Below are 21,948 nucleotides of genomic sequence, written 5' to 3'. Positions count from 1 at the left end.
TCAGTTTCACATAGAGAATTCTCTTAAAATAATCTTTCAGTGAACGTAGATTGATGGACAGGGCTTTCATGTAGAAATTATGCTACTAGAAGTTCGAGGTGGTGCTGAGGTGAAGAACTCACAATCATTCATGACTAAATAATAAATAAAACAACTTATATAGGCTTGAAAATCCTAGATGGATAGAGTAATTGATTTGTCCACTTTGTTCCACAACAACTTAAAATTGTTTTTCAAAAATAGATATAATGCTAACTTTAAAACACAAATAAAGAGAATCAAGAAAAAATGGCAAACGAGGATTCAGAGGCTTGAGAAAGTTAGTAACATGGATGGTGAATTGATACCATTTAAATTAACATAAAACCTCCATGATATTGAAAAATAATAATGCAGTTTGATTATGTCTTTCAGGCAAATTTAGAGAATTCAGTCTAATAGTGAGGTTCATGTCATGAGTTTAGAATGACTAAGAAAAGTAATTCATGGCCTTATAACTTGTTTTAGGACAAGTTGCCACACATAGGATATTTCTATGGTTATGTTTTGATATGCATGGATACTAATTTATTATGAAAATTATAAACTCCATGATAGTAAAGAACACATAATAGGTGTGGTTCATTCTCTGATTATTCATCTTATATATTTTTGCCCATTTAAAGTTATCGATCATCATTATACAGGCTTAAAGGCATGTGTCTCACCTTGATACACATTATTTTTGAAATAAATCAGCATCACCTTTATTACCTCATGATGGCACACTTGTATCACATTCTCTGTGAAAAGGTTTTGAAAACTGCCTGAAAACCATAGCAAAATAGGATGTTACTTTCTTTTTCTTTGAGTAACTTAGTTATATAAAATAGATTAAAAAATATTCTGTAGCCTACACTTTCTTCCAATATGCTCTGAGTGCACTTCAAAGTATGTAGTTAAACTCTGAAGTTTGAATTTTATCCAAGAACATTTGAATTAGGATTGCTTAGTAGAAGACTCTTCAGTTAAGTTGCCAGTTTTTGAGTTGGTTCTGGGAAACAGAACAACTGCCTGTCTTTTCAAGTATATACTGAGGGGATAGGTAATTTTTTAAACTTCAGTTGGTAATGGAGCATTCATCTTCAATTAACATCAAGCAAGAAGAGCAAAGTGTAACAAATAATAGAAGAACAAAGTGTAGCAAATTATAACTAAAGCCTTTTCACATTTCAGGAACTAATGGTGCTCATGGTCAATTTTTAAACTGGTTGTAAACCACACCAAAAATTGTTCAATTCCTGCTGTTTAATTTTTCAAGAACAAATTATAGGTTAGAATTGTTCAGATAGTTCCTCACATTCCTTACCAATCTGTATGTACATTTATGTGCCAATCTTTCATGTGTATACTACCCAGTGATAAAATGAAGAAGTAAGCCAAAGAAGAAATATGTTTATATCACTTAGAGCCATGTTTGGCATTTAGTAAGTACTACTTAAGTGTTAAATAATAATAATAATAATAATAGTGATTTTTAAAATTATTAGCACTCAACACAAATGCCAAAATTTACAAAAAAACACAGATATTTTATTGATCAAACATGAAGATCTTATTTGTAGCTGATTTCCCTTATTCACAGAACTACAACTCAAGTACACTTTTTAATATATCTTTTGTTTCTTTGCCAAAAGGTGAATAAAGGTAACAATCAAAATTAAGGGGTGGTGATTACTGAGTTAGAAACTGTTAAAATGGCAAAAATAAAATGACCAATATTGTGATAAGATGGTGAAAAAATGTTCAAATTCATAATAGTTTGTAGTAGCTTAATAAGGGATGAAAAATAATGCCAGCCTCCTCCCCCAGACATTAACCACAGCATTCTTTCTACACTTGTTGGATGGAATTCTGTTTAATCAATATGCTTAATGTCATGTGATAAAGTTTAGGAAATATTAATATAATTATTTTTTAGATTTTTGTATTAAATTATAAACATGGCTATTGGGATATCTCATTCTCCAGTAGTTTTTGGTACTTGAGGGGTGTGTGTGTATGTGTGTGGTACATAGTGAGGGAGGATGGAAGAGAAGGGGGAAGAGGGAAGGAAGGTCATCACTTACCACAAATTTTATTGTCTTCATCAGAGCCATCAGGACAGTTCAATTCTCCATCACAAAATGAATCAATTGCTATACACTTTAGAGCATCAGCACACAGCCTTGAATCAGGTGGGCACTCTACTGAGACATTTCCTTTTAAAAAAAGATTGGATTTATAAGTTTCCCACATAGTAGATTTAATTTCCAACCAATGAGATATGTACAATGTCTGGATAGTTATTATATATTTTTTGTCATTTAGGTAAGTATATGCTTACTTATAAGCATGTATTTCAATTTCCAAAAGAAATATTTATCTCATTTAATGAATTGATCATTTGTAAAAACTTAGTTTTAAATTTTGAAGAAATGATACATATTTCTTCATAGATGTCAAATATGATGTTTATTTTGTTGATTTTTAACCTCGACAAATCAATGTTACAGTTTGGACATTTAGTCACCAATATTTACACCTCCTAGGCTTGTAATGTGTAATGTGGGGCAATTTATTGGAATATGTATCACATCATCTGCAATGTCTAGTAGCCACTTCATTTACTTATAAACTTATCATTTGAAAATATAGTGGCTGAAGTCAAGGTTTGCATACTGCAGAGCAAAATTTGTCAAAGAAAGCTATTTTATAGTAAAATAAAACACTTAAAATTCCCAGCGCATTGAGCATGAGAAACCCAAAGGTTATTTCTGTTCAATATCTCCTTGCTTCTTGGATCAGAGGTTCTTAGGGGGAAAGGTGCAAACATGGCCCTGAAGGGCTCCATGCCATACTCTGGCCATGATCTGATCAATTTGCACCTCTCAGCCTGTCCTGTCCTTCTCCTTCTCCTCTTCCACATTTCTAGATATAGAGATGGACTGAGAAACACATTTTACTTCTAGAAATTGACTTGGAAATTTTAGGTGCGATTCTAAAAATATATTTTTATGCCCACTAGATAAACACATATGTTTTTATTTTTCTAAGCAATGTGAGAATTTGAATATTTTTTGTCTATGATTAGAATAACAATGACAGTTTAAAGTTTTTGGAAAATCTTTAAGCTCAATAACATTTTTTGTTATTGTTCTTAATCTTAAAACCAGCATTGCACTGCCATCTGCTGGGTTTTAAACATATATTTGATTCTGAAATTTCTCCTTATACTCCAAGAAATTAATTGGAGGAAAAAAAGTGCTTCTGTCAATAAATCTGCTAAGGTAATATTTAATTAGGAACATTATAGACAGGGTTGCTGAGTATATATACAACTAAATTGGACTTTTGTAATTGTCTGTAATTAAAGTGGATATAAACCATTGGGAAATTCAAGGATCACCTAACATCTAAAATAGGAAAGGATAAAAACCAGAGCCATTCCCAAATGACAAAATACTCCCCCTTAAGAGAACAAAAAATGATAAAAAATGGTATTGAATAAACACATATGCATATTATGAGATACTCATCAAGAGAGTCCTTAATTGTTGAGTCCCTAATCCATGAAAGGCATAGTGTTGATAGTATTCCATAAATGCTTGATAAATAAATAAATGAGAAAAAAAGGGCATTATTCTAGAAATTCTATGTCTCATTTTAACAGTAGTTAATAGAATTCTAAGTGTTCAGCATCTATAAGAATAGATTTGGGGATATAACTAGGAAAATTATAATTTTGTCTGATCTAATGCTTCTCATGGGAACTTCACTTCCTGATGTTTCATATTTTGTCTGTTGCTTACTGAACTTTATAGATTGAACTTCAAAACCACACTGGCAAGTGACACCCCTTGGGATCTTTTGATCTCATTAATGATCATTCATTCACTCTATGAGTATTTATTTCTACTTATTTGTGTCATGGATTTTTAAGGGATAGAGATAAAAGGATGAGTAAGGCAGAGACTATTCTCATGGAGCTTGGAGTTTAGTTGGAGACTGGTTCCTTAAATAATAAATTTTTTAAATGATGCAGAAAAAAGTGATATGGGAAAAAAGTGATATGGGAACATCAAAGACTGGGTTACACCATGAATTATTTTCCTTCTGAGGCAGGGATTGAAAGCATCTTCACATAAACTAAATTTTGAAGGATGCTTAGAAATGCACAAGGAAGAGAGGTATGTGAAATGTATACATAGTGATATGACAAGAGCATATTAATATATGCAGAACAGAGGACTCTAACTTATCTAGATGTTGGGATGTTTATTGAAGCTATGGCAGGAAGGGAGTTTAGTGCCAAATTCTGGGGGACTTCTAAAAAATCTTTTAACATATTAAAGTATTTTTCTATAAGCAATGGCATTGAAAATGTTTACATATATATGTGATATGACCAGTCCATGTTTCATAAAGGCAATTCCAGGACCAAGTGGAGAATCATGTGAAGAGAGCAGACCAATTGAGAAACTATTTCAATGGTCAAGGTGAAAGTTGATGAGGGTTGGAACTCAACTCTTGCACTTGCAGAAGAGATGGGGCATATTCCAATTGCTATTTTACAAGTAGAATTGATGAGCTTTAGTGACCAGATGTGCCCCTGAACAGAGAGTGGTGGCTAAGGGGATGCTAAGGATGGTAAGTACACTTTTGGAGTGGCCAGTTGAATTACCAACGGTCATTAATCATGTTAGTGATTATAAGAGAAACAGCTGGTGGGATTAGAAAATGACTCTAGTTTGAAATATTTTGATTTGAAGGTGGAAATATTATATTATGTCAAGACTATACTCTGTATATCTCCAGATTCTGGTGTATAAACACTCTTCAGCTGTCTTGGTCCATGAATAAAGAGAATTTCCTCATATCAAAACCAATATGGGGGGGAGACCTTCAAGATGGCGGAGGAGTAGGACATGGAGATCACCTTCCTCCCCACAAACACATCAGAAATACATCTACATGTGGAACAACTTCTTCAGAACACCTACTGAATGCTGGCAGAAGACCTCAGACATCCCAAAAGGGAAGAAATTCCCCACGTACCTGGGTAGGGCAAAAGAAAAAAGAAAAAACAGAGACAAAAGAATAGGGATGGGCCCTGCACCAGTGGGAGGGAGCCGTGAAAGAGGAAAGGTTTCCACACACTAGGAAGCCCCTTCGCAGGCGGAGACTGCGGGTGGCAGAGGGGGGAGCTTCGGAGCCACGGAGGAGAGCGCAGCCACAGGGGTGCGGAGGGCAAAGCGGAGAGATTCCCGCACAGAGGATCAGCGCCAAGCAGCACTCACCAGCCCGAGAGGCTTGTCTGCTCACCCGCCGGGGCGGGCGGGGCTGAGAGCTGAAGCTCGGGCTTCGGTCGGATCCCAGGGAGAGGACTGGGGTTGGCGGTGTGAACACAGCCTGAAGGGGCTAGTGCGCCACGGCTAGCCGGGAGGGAGTCCGGGAAAAGGTCTGGAGCTGCCAAACAGGCAGGAGACTTTTTCTTGCCTCTTTGTTTCCTGGTGCGCGAGGAGAGGGGATTCAGAGCGCCGCCTAAACGAGCTCCAGAGACGGGCGCGAGCCGTGGCTATCAGCGCGGACCCCAGAGACAGGCATGAGACGCTAAGGCTGCTGCTGCCACCGCCAAGAAGCCTGTGTGCGAGCACAGGTCACTCTCCACACTGCCCCTCCCAGGAGCCTGTGCAGCCGACCACTGCCAGGCTCCCGCGATCCGGGGACAACTTCCCCGGGAGAACGCACGGCACGCCTCAGGTTGCTGCAACGTCACGCCAGCCTCTGCTGCAGGCTCGCCCCGCCTCCTCCGCACCGCTCCCTCCCCCTGACCTGAGTGAGGCAGAGCCCCTGAAGCAGCGGCTCCTTTAACCCCTTCCTGTCTGAGCAAAGAACAGACGCCCTCAGGCGACCTACATGCAGAGGCAGGGCCAAATCCAAAGCTGAACCCCTGGAGCTGTGCAAACAAAGAAGAGAAATGGAAATCTCTCCCAGCAGCCTCAGGAGCAGCGGGTTAAATCTCCACAATCAACTTGATGTACCCTGCATCTATGGAATGCCTCAATAGAAAACGAATCATCCCAAAATTGAGGCGGTGGACTTTGGGAGCAACTGTAGACTTGGGGTTTGCTTTCTGCATCTAATTTGTTTCTGGTTTTAAGTTTATCTTAGTTTAGTATTTACAGTTTATTATCATTGGTAGATTTGTTTATTGATTTGGTAGCTCTCTTCCTTTATATATATATATATATATATATATATATATATTTCCTTTTTCTCTTTTTGTGAGTGTGTGTATGTGTATGCTTCTTTGGGTGATTTTGTCTGTATAGCTTTGCTTGTACCATTTATCCTAGGTTTTGTCTGTCCATATATTGTTTTTTTTTAGTATAGTTTTTAATGCTTGTTATCATTAGTGGAGTTGTTTTTTGGTTTGATTGCTTTCTTCTTTCTTTCTTTCTTCTATTTTTATTACTTTTAATTTTTTAAATTTTTAACAATTTTTTTATTTTAATAATTTTATTTTATTTTTTTCTTTCATTTTTTCATTTTTTCTCCCTTTTCTTCTGAGCCATGTGGCTGACAGGGTCTTGGTGCTCTGGCCGGGTGTCAGGCCTGTGACTCTGAGGGGGGAGAGCTGAGTTTAGGACACTGGCCCACCAGAGACCTCCTGGTTCCACATTATATAAAATGGTGAAAGCTCTCCCAGAGATCTCCTGCTCAATGTTAAGACTCAGCTCCACTCAATGACCAGAAAGCTACAGTGCTGGACACCCTATGCCAAACAACTAGCAGGACAGGAACACAACCACACCCATTAGCAGAGAGGCTGCCTAAAATCATAATAAGGTCACAGACACCCCAAAACACACAACCGGACACAGACCTTCCCACCATAAAGACAAGATCCAGCCTCATCCACCAGAACACAGGTGCCAGTCCCCTCCACCAGGAAACCCACCCAACCCATTGAATCAACCTTAGCCACTGGGGGCAGACACCAAAAACAACAGGAACTATGAACCTGCAGCCTGCTAAAAGGAGACCCCAAACACAGTAAGTTAAGCAAAATGAGAAGACAGAAAAACACACAGCAGATGAAGGGGCAAGGTAAAAACCCACCAGACCAAACAAATGAAGAGCAAATAGGCAGTCTACCTGAAAAAGACTTCAGAGTAATGATAGTAAAGATGATCCAAAATCTTGGAAATAGAATGGAGAAAATACAAGAAATTTTTAACAATGACCTAGAAGAATTAAAGAGCAAACAAACAGTGATGAACAACACAATAAATGAAATTAAAAATTCTCTAGAAGGAATCAATAGCAGAATAACTGAGGCACAAGAACGGATAAGTGATCTGGAAGATAAAAGACTGGAAATAACTATTGCAGAGCAGAATAAAGAAAAAAGAATGAAAAGAATTGAGGACAGTGTTAGAGACCTCTGGGACAATATTAAATGCACCAACATTCAAATTATAGGGGTCCCAGAAGAGGAAGAAATAAAGAAAGGGACTGAGAAAATATTTGAATAGATTATAGTTGAAAACTTCCCTAGTTTGGGAAAGGATATAGTCTATCAAGTCCAGGAAGCACAGAGAGTCCTTTACAGGATAAATCCAAGGGGAAACATCCCAAAACACATATTAATCAAACTATCAAAAATTAAATACAAAGAAAAAATATTAAAAGCAGCAAGAGAAAGACAAGAAATAACATACAAGTGAATCCCCATAAAGTTAACAGCTGAACTTTCAGGAGAAACTCTGCAAGCCAGAAGGGAGTGGCAGGACATATTTAAAGTGATGAAAGAGAAAAACCTACAACCAAGATTACTCTACCCAGCAAGGATCTCATTCAGATTTGATGGAGAAATTAAAAACTTTACAGACAATCAAAAGCTAAGAGAATTCAGCACCACCAAACCAGCTTTACAGTAAATGCTAAAGGAACTTTTCTAGGCAGGAAACACAAGAGAAGGAAAAGACCTACAATAACAAACCCAAAACAATTAAGAAAATAGTAACAGGAACATACATATCAATAACTACCTTACAAGTAAATGGATTAAATGCTCCAACCAAAAGAAAAAGACTGGCTGAATGGATACAAAAACAAGACCTGTATATATGCTGTCTACAAGACACCCACTTCAGACCTAGGGACACATACAGACTGAAAGTGAGTGGATGGAAAAAGATATTCCATGCAAATGGAAATCAAAAAAAGCTGGCATAACAATTCTCATATCAGACAAAATAGACTTTAAAATAAAGACTATTACAAGAGACCAAGAAAGAAACTACATACAGATCAAGGGATCAATCCAAGAAGAAGATATAACAATTATAAATATTATTTATGCACTCAACATAGGAGCACCTCAATACATAAGGAAAATGCTAACAACCATAAAAGGGGAAATCAACAGTAACACAATAATCATAGGGGACATTAACACCCCACTTTCACAAATGGACATATCATCCAAAATGAAAATAAATAAGGAAACACAAGCTTTAAATGATAAATTAAACAAGATGGACTTAATTGATATTTATAGGATATTCCATCCAAAAACAACATTATACACTTTCTTCTCAAGTGCTCATGGAACATTCTCCAGGATAGATCATATCTTGGGTCACAAATCAAGCTTTGGTAGATATAAGAAAATTGAAATCATATCAAGTATCTTTTCCAACCACAACACTATGAGACGATATCAATTACAGGAAAATATCTGTAAAAAATACTAACACATGGAGGCTAAACAATACTAAATAAACAAGAGATCACTGAAGAAATCAAAGAGGAAATAAAAAAATACCTAGAAACAAATGAGAATGGAAACACGATGACCTAAAACCTATGGAATGCAGCAAAACAGTTCTAAGAGGGAACTTTATAGCAATAAAATCCTACCTCAAGAAACAAGAAAAATCTCAAATAAAAAACCTAACCTTACACCTACAGCAATTAGAGAAAGAAAAAAACCCCCAAAGTTAGCAGAAGGAAAGAAATCATAAAGATCAGATCAGAAATAAATGAAAAAGAAATGAAGGAAACAGTAACAAAGATCAATAAAACTGAAAGCTGGTTCTTTGAGAAGATAAACAAAATTGATAAACCATTAGCTAGACTCATCAAGAAAGACAGGGAGAAGACTCAAATCAATAGAATTAGAAATGAAAAAGGAGAAGTAACAACTGACACTGCAGAAATACAAAGGATCACGAGAGATTACTACAAGAAGCTATATGCCAATAAAATGGACAACCTGGAAGAAATGGACAAATTCTTAGAAAAGCACAACCTTACGAGACTGAATCAGGAAGAAATAGAACATATAAACAGACCAATCACAAGCACTGAAATTGAGACTGTGATTAAAAATCTTCCAACAAAAAAAAGCCCGGGACCAGGTGGCTTCACAGGCGAATTCTATCAAACATTTAGGGAAACGCTAACACCTATCCTTCTCAAACTCTTCCAAAATATAGCAGAAGGAGGAACACTCCCAAACTCATTCTACAAGGCCACCATCACCCTGATACCAAAATCAGATAAAGATGTCACAAAGAAAGAAAACTATAGTCCAATATCACTGATGAACATAGATGCAAAAATCCTCAACAAAATACTAGCAAACAGAATCCAACAGCATATTAAAAGGATCATACAGCATGATCAGGTGGGGTTTATCCCAGGAATGCAAGGATTCTTCATTATACGCAAATCAATCAATGTGATAAACCAGATTAATAAACTGAAGGAGAAAAACCATATGATCATCTCTACAGATGCAGAAAAAGCTTTTGACAAAATTCAACACCAATTTATGATAAAAACTCTCCAGAAAGTAGGCATAGAGGGAACTTACCTCAACATAATAAAGGCCATATATAACAAACCCACAGCCAACATCGTTTTCAATGGTGAAAAACTGAAAGCATTTCCTCTAAGATCAGGAACAAGACACGCTTGCCCACTCTCACCAATATTATTCAACATAGTTCTGGAAGTTTTAGCCACAGAAATCAGAGAAGAAAAAGAAATAAAAGGAATCCAAATCAGAAAAGAAGAAGTAAAACTGTCACTGTTTGCAGATGACATGATACTATACATAGAGAATCCTAAAGATGCTACCAGAAAACTACGAGAGCTAATCAATGAATTTGGTAAAGTAGCAGGATACAAAATGAACGCACCGAAATCTTTTGCATTCCTATACACTAATGGTGAAAAATCTGAAAGAGAAATTAAGGAAGCACTCCCATTTACCACTGCAACAAAAAGAATAAAATACCTAGAAATAAACCTACCTAAAGAGACAAAAGATCTGTATGCAGAAAAATACAAGACACTGATGAAAAAAAATTAAGATGATACAAACAGATGGAGAGATATACTATGTTCTTGGATTGGAAGTATCGACATTGTGAAAATGACCCTAGTACCCAAAGCAATCTACAGATTCAATGCAATCCCTATCAAACTATGAATGCCATTTTCCACAGAACTAGAACAAAAAATTTCACAATTTGTATGGAAACACAAAAGACCCCGAATAGCCAAAGCAATCTTGAGAAAGGAAACCCATGCTGGAGGAATCAGACTCCTGAACTTCAGACTATACTACAAGGCTACAGTAATCAAGACAATATGGTACTGGCACAAAAACAGAAATATAGATCAATGGAACAGGATAGAAAGCCCAGAGATAAACCCACACACGTATGGTCACCTTATTTTTGATAAAGGAGGCAAGAATATACAATGGAGAAAAGACAACCTCTTCAATAATTGGTGCTGGGAAAACTGGACAGCTACACGTAAAAGAATGAAATTAGAACACTCCCTAACACCGTACACAAAAATAAACTCAAAATGGATTAAAGACCTAAATGTAAGGCCAGCCACTATAAAACTCTTAGAGGAAATCATAGAACACTCTATGACATAAATCACAGGAAGAACCTTTTTGACCCACCTCCTAGAGAAATGGAAATAAAAACAAAAATAAACAAAGGGGACCTAATGAAACTTAAAAGCTTTTGCACAGCAAAGGAAACCATAAACAAGATGAAAAGACAACCCTCAGAATGGGAGAAAATATTTGCAAATGAAGCAACTGACAGAGGATTAATCTCCAAAATTTACAAGCAGCTCATGCAGCTCAATATCAAAAAAACAAAAAACCCAATCCAAAAATGGGCAGAAAACCTAAACAGACATTTCTCCAAAGAAGATATATAGATTGCCAGCAAGCACATGAAAGGATGCTCAACATCACTAATCATTAGACAAATGCAAATCAAAACTACAATGAGGTACCACCTCACACCAGTCAGAATGGCCATCATCAAAAAATCTACAAACAGTAAATGCTGGAGAGGGTGTGGAGAAAAGGGAACCCTCTTGCACTGTTGGTGGGAATGTAAATTGTTACAGCCACTGTGGACAACAGCATGGAGGTTCCTTAAAAATCTAAAAATAAAACTACCATACGACCCAGCTATCCCACTCTCAGGCATATACCCTGAGAAAAACATAATTCAAAAATAGTCAAGTACCACAACGTTCATTGCAGCTCTATTTACAATAGCCAGGACATGGAAGCAACCTGAATGTCCATTGACAGATGAATGGATAAAGAAGATATGGCCCATATATACAATGGAATATTACTCAGCCATAAAAAGAAATGAAATTGAGTTCTTTGTAGTGAGGTGGATGGACTAAGAGTCTGTCATACAGAGTGAAGAAAGTCAGAAAGAGAAAACAAATACTGTATGCTAACGTATGTATATGGAATCTAAAAAAAAAAAAAAATTGGTTCTGAAGAACTTAGGGGCAGGACAGGAATAAAGATGCAGACGTAGAGAATGGACTTGAGGACCCAGGGAGGGTGGAGGGTAAGCTGGGATGAAGTGAGAGAGTGGCATGGACATATATACACTACCAAATGTAAAAAGATAGCTAGTGGGAAGCAGCCGCCTAGCACAGGGAGATCAGCTAGGTGTTTTGTGACCACCTAGAGGGGTGGGATAGGTAAGGTGGGAGGGAGACACAAGAGGGAGGAGATATGGGGATATATGTATACATATAGCTGATTCACTTTGTTATACAGCAGAAACTAACTCAACATTGTAAAGCAATTATACTCCAATAAATATGTTAAAAAATAAAAACCAATATGGAAAATATGAATATAGTTTTGTTATATAAAGGAAGTGTGTTTTGGGATTTTATCAGATTTTATTTTTACCTAGTCTGCTGTCTCCGTCTCATCTCCTTATGTACACATATATGATTTCAATTCCCAACAAAACCATTGGTTAATACATTATTACAGAAATTAGCCAGATGCCAGTTTTTTAAAATGACCTTCCATTCTTAAAACTAGAGTCCTTTGATTTGTGTACTACTTAGTTTGCCATTTCATTCCTTAATTTTTCCTCTAGTATTTCTTCTTTTCTAGGAAATATGTACTGTACTTCTCAAGAGGGAATTTTTAGCAAAGGAGTTAAGAAATTCTATTTAAGGAAATGTGCACAAAGAAAATAACAATTGGTTCTGTTTATTAAAAGCTGTTCAAATTGTCTGAATATTAGTTGCTGTTTTCTTAAGTGGGAAAAAGACTGGCATATTTTTATATCTATATGGTATTTTATCTTCTGGATATTAATCTTTTGGCAAATTATGAAAACCCACCAGTAAATTAGCATTATTTGGAATTCTGCAAATGGAAGGTTTTAAGTAACTGTTTATATTTGTATTATGAAGGAGTCAGTACACACTGAAATGTGATTACTTCAGAGTGATTCACAGTCATATCAATGTCCAGTGATTTAGGGTGAGGAGTCTCTTGTGCCTACTTTGTGCAGACTCTGTGCTAAGCATGGTGGAGGACAAAAAGACTGAAATCCATTATTTGTTTTCTTCCAAACCAGTTATAAGAGGTATTACACACAAGGCAGTAATTTGAAAATCACATTTTGGAAATCTTTGATTTTTATTTTCTCTGTTACTTAAATACGGGTAATAATGTTTGGTGGCCAAAGATGAGACAAATTAAACCCAATTCCTAGTAATTGTCTCCTTTAATAACTTACTTAGTAATGGAATCAGAACCTGAATCCATGAATGCCTGCCTTGAGAGACCAAGTTCATTTCACTGTACTGTATTAGAAAAAGAGATATCACCTTACAGAAATTCTCATCTACTTTAAAAGAACAAATTTCATCTATTTAGCAAGACTATGACTGGTCAATTCAAATGAAATTATAGTGGAAAGATACTTTAATTCTGTTATCATGTGCATAGCAATGTCATAAATTAGAGGAGAATGCTTAGCTATATATGTATATTTTTTTCTCAAATGCAGAGAAAAAAATACTTGTCAAAATACATTTGGTTTACAGTGCCTGTGTCTTCGTCCTGGGGCAATTAATTCATTTGAGGAGTATAATTCTGCCGTCGCTTCTCTTGACCCAATTTTATGTTCTTCACCAAATCAGCCAGTTCCTTTTCTTCAGTCCCCAAACCACTCCACATAGTGGAATTGTGGCAAATTGCATTTTGTTGGAGATTGAGAAAGCCCATGATAGTGAAACTTCTGTTTTTTTCACAATCATTCCCTACACAGTAAGCAACAAAAGACTAGAACAAGGCATATTCTAGAAACCCTTCAAGCATATGAACAATTGCCCAAAAGAGCCCCTCTCAGGCACACAGTAGCAGCCAGAAATCAATCGGTATAAGGCAACCTTCGTTCCCATCTCTCCCTTTACTCTTCCAAATGGGTTAGTAAAACTTTACAGTAATTGGCAACAAAGACAGTTGAGCAATAGAACATAATCCTCATGGACTTTGTACCAACTATCATATAAAAATTCTCTGTGGCAGAATTTATAATATTACTAACGCCCAGGTATATGATGCATGCATTTGCTGATTTTTCTCACACTCTGTCTTCCAGGCATATAAAAAATGAGAATAAAGTTAACATCCCTGAAAGGCATGTTCATAATACATTATTGCTTGGAAACTGCGGTTTTCAAGTTTAATTGTCTCTCTTCCTTCTATAGATCTATAGTATCTTGACATATGAGAGGAATAAATGGGAAGGATGACTGGGGACTCATGGATCCAGTAAAAGAGGGAATGTGATATTTTGCCACCTACTTGCCTTATTATAATTTTTTGAGGATTGAGTAAAGTAATTCAATACAGTCTCCAATAACAGGAAAGCTTTGGATATGGAGTTTTTTTGGTCAAATAATTGATCAGATTAAAATGAGCATTACTGAATACAGTAATCTTGTCTTAAACTTAGTTGTTTTTTATTTATTTATTTATTTTTAAAATTTTTATTTTGGCTGCGTTGGGTCTTTGTTGCTGTGTGCGGGCTTTCTCTGGTTGCGGTGAGCGGGGGCTACTCTTCATTGCAGTGCACGGGCTTCTCACTGCAGTGTCTTCTCTTGTTGAGGAGCACGGGCTCCAGGTGCGTGGGCTTCAGTAGTTGTGGCTCATGAGCTCTAGAGCGCAGGCTCAGTAGTTGTGGCGCACGGGCTTAGTTGCTCTGCAGCACGTGGGATCTTCCCGGGCCAGGGCTCGAACCCGTGTCCCCTGCATTCGCAGGCGGATTCTTAACCACTGTGCCACCAGGGAAGCTCCTTAGTTTAGTTTTTGAAAAGTGTTTTTAAAAAAGTATCCAGCTGCTTTTTTTTTTTTTGGTCTAAGTCTGAAGGGGGAAAGGAGAAAGGATCTAACATGTGTCCCTCTTTATGCCAGTCATTAATTTGTATTTGTATTATTTCTCTTCTTCACGACCACTCTAAGATATATATTTAAATCTTTGTCTTTCAGATAATAAATACAAAGTTCAAGAAGACTAAGTAGCTTATCAAAACTGACGTGTACAGTAATTGGTGGAAATGGTTATGGTGGATTCACCCACACACTTTCAATGCTTGAAAAATGTATGTTACTTTTTGGTCTTCATTTTGCTTATCAAATGCTTACATAAAGAGTGAAAGATAGGACTAGATATGTACTGATCCCATTCTTATAGTTTACATGTAGGAAAGGAGATTTCTATTCCAATCCCTAGGAGAGAAAAGTATGGGTTGAGTATTACACTCATGCTCTCTGTTCCCCATTCTCCATCTCCTTTGGCCAGAAGAAACTGGGCTGTTAGCCAACTTTTGATACTGGCCAATATGTCACAAGACCTTTGGCCTGTGAGATATTTTGGTCCATAAGACATTTGGTCCATTCCAAAAGGTCCTTAAAATTTGGTCCTATATAAAAAATGTCCATGAGCATATTTGGTCCATGCCAAATGATTTTGGACAGGACCAAATTATCAAGGACCTTTTTGGTGTAGACAAATGTCTTATGGACGTTTTGGACAAGACATAGTCCTGCAAGGAACTGGTCATATGGTTCAGCCACTTTTTATAATTTTGGTGGGTTTGTCTTTAGGAGAGTAAGGGGGAAAACTTAAGTCCAAGGATTTCTTGCTTTAACACTGTTTCCCCCCCACCCCCCAAGTCATTCCACATATTTCTCTTAGGGCATTTTAATACCTAAGAGGTCCTCAATAACTGTGGGTTGTATGAATCACTCAGTGAATCAGTAAACAGACAGATAAATGGAAAACAGAGCACTCATTTAGATATTTGTTGCTGACTTTTAAAGTTTTAGAAATAAATTTCTCAAAATATATTAAAATTATTTTTTCAGTTTATTTTTAGATTAAAGGAATTAGTCACTATAGATCCTAAAATCATTTTCTGAAAGTGTGTTGAAAGGTGATTTTAGAGGCTGTAAATAGTTTTCTACCTTGGATAAGGGACTATGGGCTGAAGAGCAGTTTTATTTTTCAATATGTTGTGCTACTATATGGATAATACAACCCCAGGCAGGCTTATCCTACCATAAAAGACCTCTATAGGTTTAGAGGTGGGATGATTTGTTTCATAAAGCATTTTGATTAATGATTCATATATCATTCTGCTTTTCAAACATCACACCAACCATTTTATCCAAGAATTATTGTGTTACTCAGAGATCATTTATAATTTCACAAATGTTCTCTCCTTGTACGTATGTAACATTTGATATAAATTCTAATAACATAAAAATGGCAGTATTATTTTTGGAGCTGACGATCCACACACTATTGCCTTTATGGAGTTTACCTAAAGAGATTAGGTTCACATCCAGACCACTTAATATGAAGATTAAGTTAGGACCAGAGAAGACATTATAGTTAACCAGCACATAGACAAAGGCACAGTAGACAATTACTAGGAATCCAGAACAATTGTCACATTACAAATACATACCAGGAGTTGGCACAAGGTAGGCATTTAATGAAAAATTGCTGAATGAATGAATCCAAGGCAACTTTGGTACTGGTTTGGCAACCATACCGTGTTAAGAGGAGAGAGCAAGCACGTCTCCCTTGCATGCAGAGAGAATAATTAGAGAAAAAATTCCCTCACATCCTATGAAACCTACATCCTTTCTGGCAGACATTTTGATCCTATTGGTGGCATTCTTAGCAAAAGGTAATAACCATGGTTCTAATAGACGAAGGACTGAAGTGAGATCAGATAATCCAGGCCTTGATCGCCTCAAATATATTGTTATTTTTTGGTAAACTATTAGGCTAAAAATATAAACTTTGATGCTCTAGTTTTCTTATCTATTAAATAAGGGTACTGTTAACTGCTGTGTTATCAGAGAATTCTCAGGAGTCAAAATGAAATATTAGCGAAAAGTTCTTTTTAAATAAGAGAAATAATATTAAAACTGACCTGGAGTTGCCAGAGGACTGCTGGTAGTTAGCTTGTCTGTAAAAATAAATGACATAAAAATAACAATTACACTTTAAAACTGATTATTAGGAGTTCCTTCTGTTTAATATTTTACTTGAGAGTTTTAAAAATTACTGTGAATTATTAACATTTACTAACAAGAATATATCATTTGTATCTGGAGCTAAAAGTAAATCTTTTATGTTTTTACTGATTTTTAGAGCTGTAGAGCAGAGGTTTTTAGATGTGCTTACTTTTTAAATAATGAAGATGGTAGTTTTCAATTATCAATAACTAAACATAAGAATTTATTAATTTCATAATGACTGTAGACTAAAATGTTCTAGATTAATCTGCTGTTGTTTGAAGTAGGAGCTTGAGATATGCTTAAACCATGGGCTTTGGAGTCCAGAGGAATTCCTTTTAATTCCTGGCTTTGATATTTAATAGCTGTGTGACTCTGGGCACATTCTTTATTACTTATGTAATTTTAAGTGGAAAAAATATTACTCTCTACAGAATCATTCTGAAAATTAAATGAGATAATGTTTGTAAAATATGGTACCTGGTCCAAGTAGATACTTCAAACAAATAGATTTTTCAAATATTATAAAAATGGTCATGATTATGGATAACACTAAAAGTAATATGGTTATAGTTTTATAACAACTTATACTTTAAAAATCATTTTTATATGAATTTGATACTTGTGATGACTTCTAAAATATTTAGAAAATTTTATTATTTACAATTTATGGGAAGCAGATTTTCAGAAGGTGAAATGCCCAGTGATTCTGGTAGTTGACAGACAGGATTAGTGTTCAAATCTTTTGACTTCAATTTGAATAATTTTTCTACAACAGAATGATTTTCCATTTTAACATAACTCAGGTTAGTTTTTAAATGATTGATAATTTCTCAAAGCACTTTTGATAGTCAGTATGATCTTGATAAGACAAAGTGAAGAGGTAGTGACCAATTGTAGTTAGAAACATAGGGTGGAGAAAATGCTGGAATAGAGCAAAGTTAACATTAAACTTTAGATTGTCCTTTCCAAAGAGTACGATACATTTTGAAAGTTATCATTTCATTATATTTTAAACTCCTTTCCCTCATTCATAGTGACCTTACAGATGTCAGGGTTTCATTTCCCAGGCTGCATGATCAGAACCATATTTTGAGATCACACACAGGCGCACACAAACACACTCTCACACATCATATATGCATACATACATATATAGAATTTAAAATATGAAAGAAGCGTTGGAATCGGAAATGCATATCCTTGTATATATAACTAGGCACTATGAACTTTGCAATATTATGAACTATGTTATTCCTAACCAAATGTATGCTTTATACATTTTGATATGAAGACTAAATATCTCATTTAGAAAGAGCCGCCAGAAAAAAAATTGAATCCTTGCCTAATGTCATAAAGTTTTATGGTCACCAAATTATACATTTTGAAATGCCATAAGTACTGACCTGAAGTTTTTGCAGGACTTATCGTAGAGAAATTCTCCAAAGATGCTGGAATAAAGTAAAGTTAGTTTGAAGTTAGGGCTTAGAGTATAAATATATTACAAAACATCGAGTGCAGTTTGAATATTCATTCAAAGGGCATCTGATCTACCAGAGTTTCCATTTCATCCTTTCTCATCCTGAATGTTCCTATTTATTTATTTAATTATAATTTGATTGTGGTACATTTGATGAATTTCCAGAATCTCTATGTATTCTCTCTATAAATTTACCTATGCAAAATATTTGCTTTATTTTACCCATTTAAGAAAGATATCTATTTTTTCATCATAATTATATAGAATAATTTATATTTAAGAGGGACAATATAACACACCATATCTTGTCAGACCTAGAATCAATGGCTTTGTACTGAAACAAATGGATGCCAAAATAATCTTACACATGGTAATATCTACAGGGAACTAAGTACCGTTTAAGTATAAAGTGCTTTTCACATAAAAGATAAAAACTAGCTATTTTTTTCACCCATTAACATGTTTAATATTTTTAAAGATATAATGGCAACTATTTTTCTTTAAAAATAAAGAAAACCAAAGCATATCTTATGATCTAATTAATTTGTTTTCATTCAAAACAATACTTATGGTAAGTGGGTTAAGAGGTATGTCCTCTTCTACTAACTAGATTGTTTATTACATTATTTCTTCATTACTGCATTGTCTTCTTTCTAAAAGATCTGTAGCAGTTTCATAAATGATATATGGTAGATTATTGATGAAGAAGATAAAATAAGTTTTATAAGATATTATCATAAAGAAGATAATATTTTAATTTTCATTATGTTTGGTTTGACAGTATACTATATAAAAATCAAAGGTATCTGTGAAATTATTAACCAATTTAAAAATGTAATAAATTTGAAAATTCACATGATGCAAGTGAATATTAAACTTAAATACCTAAAATTAAGCTTCGTATTATGTTTACAAATGTGTTTTAATATTGTTCAACAAGTTAAATGTAACTTCAACTTCTGCATCATATTCTTGAGTTGATGTTGTGATATAGTTTATTGCATTTATGATCCTTATTCTAAGTTAATTCAAAGGATATGGTTTTATTGAATAAATAAAAATTTTAAAACCACAAACTCCCCTCTCCCAAATAGTCCCACCGTAGAGAGTCATGAAAATAAGTTTCAGCACACCTGTCAATTCATTTGCCTCAGCACACCTCCAGAAACTGATGCCTATTCAAATAAAGATAGCAAGATACCACCTTCCTAGAAGAAAATTGACTATTGAAAAATAATCAACATTGTTTAAAGACAAAACTATTACAAAGAAACTCTAATATAAGTGTTAAGAGCGCAGATATTAGGCTAAGACCACGTGGGTCAGAATCCTCCATCCACCTCGAAATAGCTAAATTTTCTGTATGTTAGTTGTCTCATCTGTAAAATGGGGGTAGTAAAGATACTGTGTAATAAGATTGGTATGAAGAGTAAATGTGTTGATAGAAAAACCACCTGTTGTAGCTAATAATAGTAGTAGTTTTCAGCTCATTTGAATCAGACAAAAATCCAAAACAGTCTCTGCTCCAGCAGCTGTGCCAGAGGGGACCAAACCATCAGTAGAAGGGGCACTTAAGAACTTGAGCTGTCTTCTCACTGAACAGGCACGGCAGGATATAGTAGGGGGCTTAGTGAAAGAGTACTGTGCTTGATGAACCCATGCTGTAAAGAAAAGCAGCTAGAGGTCTGCAATTTTGTATCTACTATAACAAAATTTAAAAAATGGATGTTTTTTTATGTTTCCTTTAAGAGCAAATCTATACTGACATCTCATTCTGAAGCAAAACTATTTGAACTGGCAATAGGCTGTTTGCCTTTATTCCACTTGATGTGGATATTTATATATTGATGAGCTTTCTAACATCTAAAAATTTCTGAATTCTGAAACATATTTAGCCTGAAGATTTACAGATAAGAGATTGTGGATCTGGATGGGCCTGGCAACTTACTATTGTTTTCAACCAAAATAGGATACGGTATACATGTTTGTTGAATTAAATTGAATGGGAAATAACTAAAATGGAAAATTTAGAATAGCCTAACATTGATAGACATTATTGTCTTGCTATTATTTTTGATGCCCTATATCTCTTCCCCTTTGATTTATTTTTATCTTAAAATTATTTATCATTTTAAAATAAAGTTTTATTTTTTATAAGTAACTGGGATGAATCAAACTCATAATCCCCTCTTTTTACTTCCTTTCCATCTTTTAAGTCCTCAGTCAGAGATTGGACTTGCCACTTGACTATGTAATCTAATAATATCTATATGACTATCACAGAGTAATGTGTCACTTTCCAATGCAGGGTTCCTGGAAAGTCAGGGTGTGCTTGGCCAATGACAAAAGTGTGATCAGACCCACAAACATTTATGCATGCCAATATTTTCAGAAGCTTTTTGATGTTTGATATTTTACAAACATTTTCTCACTGACATTTTTCTTCAAATACAGTTTCTCCATATTTTATTTGTCTTATGTAAATGTGTTACCTCAGGCAATAAGACAGGTTTCTAAAGTCCAGGGTGATCTCACTGCTCCCCTGGTACATAGCTAGAATTTTAATTTCATAGCTTAACAATTCAAAGAAATCAAATAATGTTCACAGTTACCTGAAATATCAATGCTGTTCACATCAATATGGAAAGTGACCAGTTGGCTGGATTTATTTGCTTCAATGCCTTGAATCATTTCTTCTTTTACATTTTCATCTGACACCCACTGGGCAAAGAGAAGGTCAAATATGACTATAATGCTGCCATTTCTGCAAAGCAAAAAATGACATGAGAGAAAAAAGTTAGCCTTCTTCAAATGATTTGTGTTCAGTTTATGTAAGATGTCTTTGAAATTCTCCACAGTTATCCGCTTGTTAATCCTTATTACACCTATACAAAGTAGGTCATGTCACATATTATCTTTATTTCACAGGTGGAAGAAAGAGAAATTAAAAGACAATGTTTCTCCAAGAACACAAAGATATATCCAGAATTAGAACCTGATTTTTCTGAGTTCCACATTAGCACGCTACTCCCTAGGTTAAACCACAGATACTTGTGTCAAATTAAACCACATCACATGGTATCATGACATTTATTCTTATTTTACTGTTTGAAAAAATAAAGAATGTGAATTTGTAATTTTTCATAGATGACTTCTAAGTAGGAATAGGTCTAAAGTAGTTTCACTGATTTCAGAGAAAAATTTTCTATATAGTTTATGAAGGCTTGATAGCAAGCTTATAGCAACGAATTTATATCTACTTTTTCTTCTCCATTCTTAATATAAAATAAATGAAATATGCCCTGATTTAGAAAGGTAGAAAGAAGACAAGAATAAGTGGATTATTGGGAATTTGTGGGATATTCTGTCTCGTGGTCAAGGGTTGGGATTATCTTGCCTACTCGTCTCTGACCATAACATTAGAGTTCAATTACATGACCCAAGTCATCTTCTCTTTTACTTCATCTCTTTCTCTGAAACATGCATTTTCAAAGTTTTCTTCACTGGTGATTTGTTTGCAGTTTAA

The 21,948-nt window shown here is 35.2% G+C and overlaps 1 protein-coding gene across 1 annotated transcript in view; it reads right to left on the bottom strand.

The window, feature by feature from the left end:
• The window catches only part of TMPRSS15 (transmembrane serine protease 15), a 115,760-nt gene that overhangs the window by 83,700 nt on the left and 10,112 nt on the right, over positions 1-21,948 (bottom strand). The window contains exons 4-7 of the mRNA XM_082392568.1: positions 21,035-21,186; positions 18,349-18,393; positions 16,858-16,893; positions 2,109-2,240 (exon numbers count right to left, since the gene is read on the bottom strand). Of these exons, the coding sequence (XP_082248694.1) occupies positions 2,109-2,240; positions 16,858-16,893; positions 18,349-18,393; positions 21,035-21,186 (365 nt within the window). The remainder of the gene's footprint in view (positions 1-2,108; positions 2,241-16,857; positions 16,894-18,348; positions 18,394-21,034; positions 21,187-21,948) is intronic.

This window comes from Balaenoptera borealis, assembly GCF_965194805.1.
Source record: "Balaenoptera borealis genome assembly, chromosome: 5".
Classification (NCBI taxonomy): Eukaryota; Metazoa; Chordata; class Mammalia; order Artiodactyla; family Balaenopteridae; genus Balaenoptera; species Balaenoptera borealis.
Note: the sequence above shows the minus strand (reverse complement) of the source record. Positions and strands in the feature narration are given on the sequence as shown.